Source organism: Dendroctonus ponderosae, unplaced genomic scaffold, assembly GCF_020466585.1.
Source record: "Dendroctonus ponderosae isolate FM_Combo_2020 unplaced genomic scaffold, Dpon_F_20191213v2 Dpon_F_20191213_1, whole genome shotgun sequence".
NCBI classification, from domain to species: Eukaryota; Metazoa; Arthropoda; class Insecta; order Coleoptera; family Curculionidae; genus Dendroctonus; species Dendroctonus ponderosae.
The window spans coordinates 18,826,117-18,834,284 of NW_026017110.1; the positions used below are offsets into that span (position 1 = coordinate 18,826,117).

Here is an 8,168-nt window from a genome sequence, read left to right on the forward strand (position 1 = left end):
GGCATTTCTCAGATCAGATCAGGACATGCTTGCATCAGCTCTTTGCAATGAAAAACACCAAAACATACTTTAAAACAAAACATTTAAATAATCTTTTAGAAGCTGAGAACTTCATATTAATGACGAACTGATCAGATATGTTATGCTTAATATAACTTTCACATCATGTAACACCCTGTAAATACCACCTACTCAATTTATAGCTAGTTTGTCGTAATCACTGCACAAATTAATCAATTTCAATGAAACATAAGATGTTGCAAACATTACTGGTGATAAATGTCCGTATTTTCCACTAGATAGACGTATTAAAGGCCGGCATGATTCAACGGATCACGCTCAAATTAAACTGGAAAATCCCTGCCGTTAATATAAACAAACGCACGCGGAAATCATGAATTAGGGTTAGCTTGTCTATGGACACTAACTGACAAGGCCCTAATTAAGTACATCATTAATAAAGATTAGCCAGCGCTAGCTGCTGGTATTATCTATTCAAAATAAACAAACTGTACCTATCTGTTTACCAGTTTGAGTTCAATTACAATAACTTGGGAAAAACATTTGCAAGATGCCAGTTAGTTTCGGCTTAGTTTCAGTTTTTGCAGAAAAACTGTTGGTTTCTGAGAAATCTTAATGGTTATTAACAAGATACAGAAGGACAACGACCAGTTTCTGTTCACATAAGCCAAAACTGCTCAAATACGGGGCGATGTTTTAGGAAGACTGATTATGCTTCAGTTATGCTTTATTTCTACAAATGTGCTATTAAGTTCATAATCCTTTGACTTTGCAGATATCAAGTCCATCAGGCAAATCGTTCGGTTATTTTATAAAGTGAAGTTACTTTCTCATAATGCTCACGTACGAGTACGCTCCTTTTAAAATCTGAAAACAATAAAAAATTAGTGTATTTACATGAGATAAGGACAAACAGAACACCGATATAGAAAATTGTATCAGTAAAATTTACGGAAAAAGAACGAAATTAAGCAACAAGATTAACTAAATAAACTAGTTAAAAATAGTAGAACATTTTCAAAGCTCAAGCTTCAAACAGAACAAAAGTTGTTTCAAATTCTTTTGAGCAATCAAATATTTTTAAATTTAGAGTGATATACTGCGTTTCGAAAAAAATGGAGAAAACGTTCTAATACGTGAACAATTCAATGAAAAATAAATTAAGGAAGCACATTTTGTAAATACATATGCCAAAAGCTCTATATAATTTGAAAAATTCTTTCGCTTACTTTTGAGCAAAAATTTAAATTTTTAACTAATATTTGGAACGACTGAAAGTCTATTATTATGAGCACACTAAAAATTACTAAAAATTATTGAAGATAATTATAAAAATTCGGAAGCAAAATAGTATGAGAAAAGTTTTTACGTCAGTTTTTGTCAGGTTTGCTTAGAATTTAAATGTTTTGAGTAACGTTTTCAGTAAAATTTCTAAAACTTAAAAAAAATTTCATTAGGAAAGCAAGACATTAAAACTAAATTGCTCAACAATAATTTTAACACATATGTGCTACACAAAAGTATAATGTACTTTAACTAGCTGCAACGTGATTATAATCTACATTTGGAACGATATTTGTATTTCTTCTTGTGGAGGATTTATGTGTTTTACTTTGAAATGCGAAACCGCCCCTTATTTTATTAAAATCAATATCTAATATAATCAAAGAAGACAATCAAACGCATTAATAACAAAATAAGTAACGGAATGAAATAAATAAATGTGTTTACAAGAATATTAAATTGTGTATAATGTATAAAACTGCGTCGGAAGATTTAAAACGAAGTTAACCAAATAAGTAACACACGTAAATGTGCAAACCAAACCAAATAGAAGGTCCCATATTTAATTGCCTATTATTTAGAAATTGAACACATTAAATAAACTTGTGAAAAGATCAACACAAGAACAAAACAGCTTAAATGTTAGAAAAGCTGTTACGTTACTTAAATCTTCCTTTTGAAGAAAAAATCACTAATTGTTAAAGCAGCAAGATCTTGAATAATTCATGAAACTTATATATAAATTATTTAATAAATTTAAGACAAAATAGTTGCACGTACTGAATATAATAGATAATTTTGATTGTTTTTGTTTATTTTTATTGGGAAATTTACTACTGTCTCATGCTGATAAAATAAGCTGCTACATTATCTCGTAAAAATTATAAAGAAAACAACTGTGGGCATTAAAACAAAGCAAAGAATGGAACATTTGGAGAGAAATTAATGCAAAGTGAACAAAACTAAAAAAAAAACCGATTCAGCTAAGGATTTAAAAAAATTACGAGAAAACAACTGCTTCAAAAATATTACTGCTTACTGCTAGCACAGAGTTCGTGGTCATTGCTCCAAATGGCCCAATCGTCATGATCAAAGGCTTCTGAGCTCTAGCCATCATAATTTGCATCATTTTCTGACCCTTAGGATTCAGCAAATACCAGTTACTTGCGTAAAGAGCATTGGCTAGTTCCTCACTCTAAAAGTTTTTATATGTAAATCCAGCTCAGCACTATGAGTATAAATTAGTTACTTCGCATTTAATTTCATTGCAGCTCCAGCCTAGAATAGAGATCTGTATGGATAACAGGACGAAAAATGATAAGTTGAATATGAGCTGCCCGGCAATATCACTCGAGCTAAAGTCTAGCTGAAATACGTTTAGAAAGATATTATTGGTTGAATTTGTCAAAAAATGCTTCTTGCAAATATTGTAGAATCAGACCAACAAAGATTAATTCATTTAAAAAGCTAATGTGAACTCACTGTGATTAGGTTAACAGAAACCGATGCCAAGTCAAACGAACTCAAAATAAACTCGACCAGTACAATGTATCTTGTTCGGGAATTCAAGTTTTCTACGAATCTGAAAGCAGAAACTTTGATTACTTATTACATCTTGGTTTCTAAATGCACACCAATAACTCATTTTGCCAATAAATTCTGAAAGTACAAATTCCTACCCAATAATATATTGATGATCTTGAGAAATCTCTTTCAATACGAGCAATTTGTCTCTCATATCTGAGCCAGACAATTGATCAGCTCCTATAAAGTTCTTGGACCGGATTTGGAGAATCTGTATTTGGGTCGCAGCATACACGAGCAAAGTGGCAAACATTAAATGAGTCAAACAATTATATACGAAACCAATAATGGCCAAATATGCTTGCAACGTAAATAAGAGGGGTAAGTTATCAAGCTTGTTCAGTGGCAGAATCGTTTGATACATCGCATGAGCTTCAAGAGTATCATTAAATGCTTTGTTGTGTTCTACGGTCTTCAAAATTACATGAATTCCTGAAATATGTCCAAATTTGAAATTTAAATACTTTTATTATTGAACTGCTAAATGCAGATTTAAGTATTAGTACAAATTTCGTCTATGCTGATTTTTTATAATATGAAAGTATGATATGTATGAAAAATGGGGAATACAATCCCTATATTTGGTAAAGCAATGGACATTTTTGTGAGAAATTGATGACTTTATTCTGGCATTACACTTACCACTAACGTCTAACATGCCCAAACAAAGTGAAGTGCTCACAGATAGAGCGAGCACATAAGATTTAATCAATTTTATATTTTTCCAGTATACAGTGTGAATTTCTTCGTTATCCAAATTCCATATTTCAACGTCCTTTTCTGTTATATCTTTAAAGAGCGCTAACAGATTCTCTCTGATATAAACTACCAATTTAAACATTATCTTTGATGCGTTTACAACTAATCCAAATTGAGCCAGAATTATCTCTACGTCATACCCATAAGCAACCAATCTGAACAGTTCGCCAACCATCATGCTCCACCACATAAAGCAGCCACATTTCATGAATATTGAATAGCAAAAATAAACCTTTTCACCTATGTAACTGTTAGTCAATGGTTGATTCCAAAATCCTCCACCGATCATAAATACTTTGGTCCAAGAAATCAGTTGGGCTTTTTTGGTTTTCGACGGCTTCATGATATCTTGTACGTTCTATTGGTATGAAAGTGGGCACAAAATGCTTAAATATTCCATGTGGCAGTTATTTAAATAGGTTTCTCCGGTTTATTAATACTTAAAGAATAGGAGCAATTATGCGCTAATAGCGATTTCAAGACGCTAGTTTGACATTTAATTGGTCTAAAGTTATTATTTATTTAATTTAACTCCGTTCTGAACAAGTTTGAATGTATTTTATACGAAAGCAAGTTTTATATTGCCACGGAACATCTGCACCAACAGAGTTTTTCTTCGGAAAACTCACATATTTTGTATAAGTGGCAAATTATGCCAACTAAAAATACATGTGCAGTTTAAATGACGCTCAAGATTCCAACTTTGGAAAACATTTTTTTTGTAAATTTAATGCCGCATTAATGCACATAAACAGAGTAATTCCGGAGGAAACGAAAATATTTTTAGAAAATGTCCAGGAAGTTAAAATACTTAAACTCATATGGATAAGTCCTATTTCACAAATATATTAAGGAATAATAATTTCAAAGCTAGCAAGAAACTTACTACAAACCCATCAATCCAAACCAAAATTTAATCAACTTCACTTTGATAACTTTTTCTCATTTACCCGTTTGAAACAGAAGTGTCTTAAAAACGTTAATATTTTTAAAATGTCTCATAAATTTACTAATAATTAACTAATCTGCGGTGTCTTAACTATGTGTAAACATTTTTCATTTTTGTTAAAAATCATTAATAAAAATGATGTCTAATTTAGGTAGTAATAAACAATTAGTTGAGTCTAATTATTTCCTACATTTGAATCGATCCTTAAAAGATCGTTCTTATCATGTTTTGAATGAGAACCATAAAATCATATATAACCGAAAATACTAAACATTATCAAGGAAAGAAATACGATGCGGAACATATTAATACTAAATGAATGATAAATAAAATAAATGAAACTACTAAAGTAGCTTTTGAACTTCTCGAAAATACTTTTGAGAGATTTCATTATCCTAAACTTACAAAAGAAAACATGATGAAAATATTAATTTTTCAGTCTGAATTGTGTCTGTCGATAATATAGAATTGGAATTTTTTTATAATACTTTTAAAAGGCAACTTACCGAGTAATATATTGATGGGGCTCGACAAAATTTCTCAATTGCTGTTGTAAATTTTGAATCTGAGGTGCACAATAGAGTATTAACGCTTTCAGAACTAATGCAAATTTATTATCATCAAAGCCAGCCACTTTAATGTTGCATGTGTTGATTTTGAGCGTTACACGTACACCTGATAATAAAGTTTTGCAAATTACGTTTGTTTTATTAGTACCTATTAATGCTAAGCGATAAACTTTCATAAAGAGGTTTAAGACAATACATACCGTCTGCATCGAGAAACCCAGCACAAAATACTGTGACAAAAATTGTGTCCAATACATGCACTTTGCAGGTGATTTCCATCCAGTACAGGATGGTAGACAGTTTTTTTTCAGCTGAGGGTGCAGCATCCTCTTCATATATTACATCTTTCAAAAAAGTTGTCAATGTTCTCTTCCTGCTGACAGGCAGCTTTTGCATTATCTGAGATGGCTTTACGGTGCCAAAATAGTAATCGGATTTATTAACGCATAGCCATACCAGCTTGCAGAATAGCAGAAACCACCAAACCGCAATTTCCATTTCAAAAGGATTATATACATTTTTTAAGAAACTGTTGCGGGTAATTAATTGGCCAAAAGTATCACTTAAATATGTTAACCAACAATTTTCGTTCAGCGAATTGTTTGATAAAGTCATGTTGCGTGGAATTTGGTAAAATGGATCTAATCGTTTCGGTGCGAAAATATATACACTTTCCACCTTCATTAATAAATGAGCAAAATTAAAAATTTTATGAGTTGCAAAACACTGGCCGCAATTTATTCTGATATGGAAATAATTATTTTACAGGGAGTACAACGTGGTATTGCAAATTTTTGCAGAATGTGAATATGCAGAATTTTTTTTCAGTAGTATAGAAAAAGAAAAGTGGTGACCGACAAAATAAATTTTGAACAACAGGAATTCTGAAGCAATTTTTGTTTCGTTTATTTGCAATTTATAATTTATACCCTATGTGTGTATCTACACGTTATAAAATATTAATAAAAATTAAAATTTGGAATGAGAGAAACAATATGTTTTATAATAAATAGCCGAATTTATGATAATTACTGGAGGAGCAAAAAGTTAAGAGCTCTCAAACCATCTTCTAAGCTGATGCGTGTTCAAATTTTATAACAGTATACTTAAAAAATCATAACAAAATTAAATGCGTGGAGTTTTTCTGGATCACTGTGTATTCCATTTCAATTTACTTGGATAGCATTTCTTTCAAAAGTAATTACGTTTCTTTTTTCAATTTAATATTCAGTTTTCTTCGAATCCCAACTACGGAAAAAAGAAACCATCCAACGACAAGAAAATTGCTTAATTGCATACAACTGTTAATAATTGAGAAAGGTTATTTAGCTTTGCCATTTATTTTTGCCATATTTTCTTTCCCGCAACATTTTTTTAGCCCCAATCTTTTATATTCAGTTTAGCGTCTGCTAGATATCGAGACAAGTGTGTTCGTTATTTTCTGCCCCTAGTATAAGACATATGAAGAAGTTAGTTTTAAAGTGACAATTTTTTTAAATCGCTGGTCAATTTTATGATCCAAAAAACGCGCTAGAAGCCAATTAAAAGGTAATGTAATGCTAAGAATTTTGATTTTATTAACAGCATTTAACAAGAGTTAGAATTGTATTACAAAATTTTACAGTAAACTAGCCAATATATTTGAACATCAACAAGCACATTAAGACAATAGTTAATTATAATTCTTTGAATAGAAAACACCGTAAATATATGTTGTTTAATTAAGCATAAGTTATGTAAGAGGCAAACTTTAGCGTTTAATAACGAAGGTAATATGGACATTTTTACCGACACTTTTAAAATTTAATATACAAAATATGATACTAATATGAACATTTGGGGTTGAAAAACCTATAGTTTGCTGTGAATTGATAAACTGTAACAGGACCTGTGAGTAAAACTAAGAAATAGAATGCACAAATTTATTATTTTTCTACAATAGTTCATTTTTAAATGGAACAAACGAGCGTGAAACATGCGAGTATATTTTAAACAGTCAGTTACATATTTGTATTCTATCCCCGCATCATAATGTTAATGTATGAATATGCCGCTTTCAGTACCTACAAACAGGAATGTTATTAGAAAAATACCGAAATATTTAATAATCACTTATAGATATGGTCATAACAATGCTTAGCAACTATTTTTCAGACATTAATACATTTGTGTAGGATTAATCTTTATAAAGTCGCCATACTTAATTAGATTAATGCCCAAATTTAATTCGATTGACCCAAAAAATGCATGAAAAAATATTTTCGAACTGTTTTCTGTCTGTTGTCGTCACTTCTAAATTGAAGAAACATTTTGTAATTTCTTGAAAACAACAGCAATATAGGAAAAAAATTGACATTGAATTAAAAAGAAATAAGACAATAAGCAAACAGCTAGGCGAAAAGCAAAAAGTGAGGCAACATGTTGTCTCCCATAGCTGAGGACAGCTAGAAAACGAAAAAAAAAACAGTGGAATGAAGAAGAATTTTGCGTTTTTTGAAAATACGCGAGATTCTCAGAAATACGATCGTCTGTAAAAGACCACCAGAAAGTCACATTGAAATTTTTGAAAGCTAATTGAAAAGCACTGAACGAATTAAAACAATGCTTAATTGAACTTGTGCAAACTGATGAAGGCTGCATTAAATATTAAATTTTTAATTTAAAATCAAATCCTGGGTTCTTCAGTCATTTATTGTTTATTTATCAATTAAAAAAACGTTTCGGTGTTTTCCACCATCATCAGTTTCACTAAAATAACAGGTAGTAAAAAAAAATATATAAATTATTTCATTAATCTAAAAAACAATCACAGTTTGTCAACAGCTTGTTATATCACACACTAAAATACATTACAATTGTAACACTTTAAAATATTCTGAGATTAAMTGGGCCTAYCAGGTGATCAGTTAGGACAATCAATTCTGGGAAGAGACTAGAATTCTTTGTTCAAATATTCAATTATTTTTACTTACATGTGTAGCGTTGTTGCTACTTTACGCCTT

General features: G+C 30.7%; 2 protein-coding genes across 3 annotated transcripts in view; both read right to left on the reverse strand.

Annotated features, from left to right (window-relative positions):
- Positions 1–730: 730 nt before the first annotated feature.
- LOC109541185 (odorant receptor Or2) lies at positions 731–5,781 on the reverse strand. 2 transcript variants are annotated; one of them, XM_048660795.1, is made up of 6 exons: positions 5,367–5,781; positions 5,104–5,272; positions 2,788–2,887; positions 2,555–2,671; positions 2,345–2,500; positions 731–888 (listed from the first exon to the last, which is right to left on the reverse strand). In XM_048660795.1, the coding sequence occupies exons 1-6, from the start codon at positions 5,779–5,781 to the stop codon at positions 844–846; spliced, it is 1,002 nt and encodes a 333-aa protein (XP_048516752.1). In that variant the 3' UTR covers positions 731–843. The 2 variants fall into 2 exon arrangements, with proteins under 2 accessions (XP_048516752.1, XP_048516751.1); XM_048660794.1 differs by lacking the exons at positions 5,104–5,272; positions 5,367–5,781 and adding exons at positions 2,985–3,321; positions 3,532–4,275.
- A 1,251-nt stretch (positions 5,782–7,032) lies between these two features.
- The window catches only part of LOC109545088 (odorant receptor 46a-like), a 4,575-nt gene continuing 3,439 nt past the window's right edge, over positions 7,033–8,168 (reverse strand). Inside the window, exon 6 of the mRNA XM_048661113.1 lies at positions 7,033–7,229. Within this exon, the coding sequence (XP_048517070.1) occupies positions 7,182–7,229 (48 nt within the window). The 3' untranslated portion in view covers positions 7,033–7,181. The remainder of the gene's footprint in view (positions 7,230–8,168) is intronic.

Coding starts and splice junctions, on each gene's coding strand:
- LOC109541185 (XM_048660794.1), bottom strand. CDS start 3,991: ATGAAGCCGTCGAAAACCAAAAAAGCCCAACTGATTTCTTGGACCAAA. Junction 3,322..3,531: donor GGGCATGTTAGACGTTAGTG/GTAAGTGTAATG, acceptor GACATATTTCAG/GAATTCATGTAATTTTGAAG. Junction 2,501..2,554: donor GCAATGAAATTAAATGCGAA/GTAACTAATTTA, acceptor AAAAACTTTTAG/AGTGAGGAACTAGCCAATGC.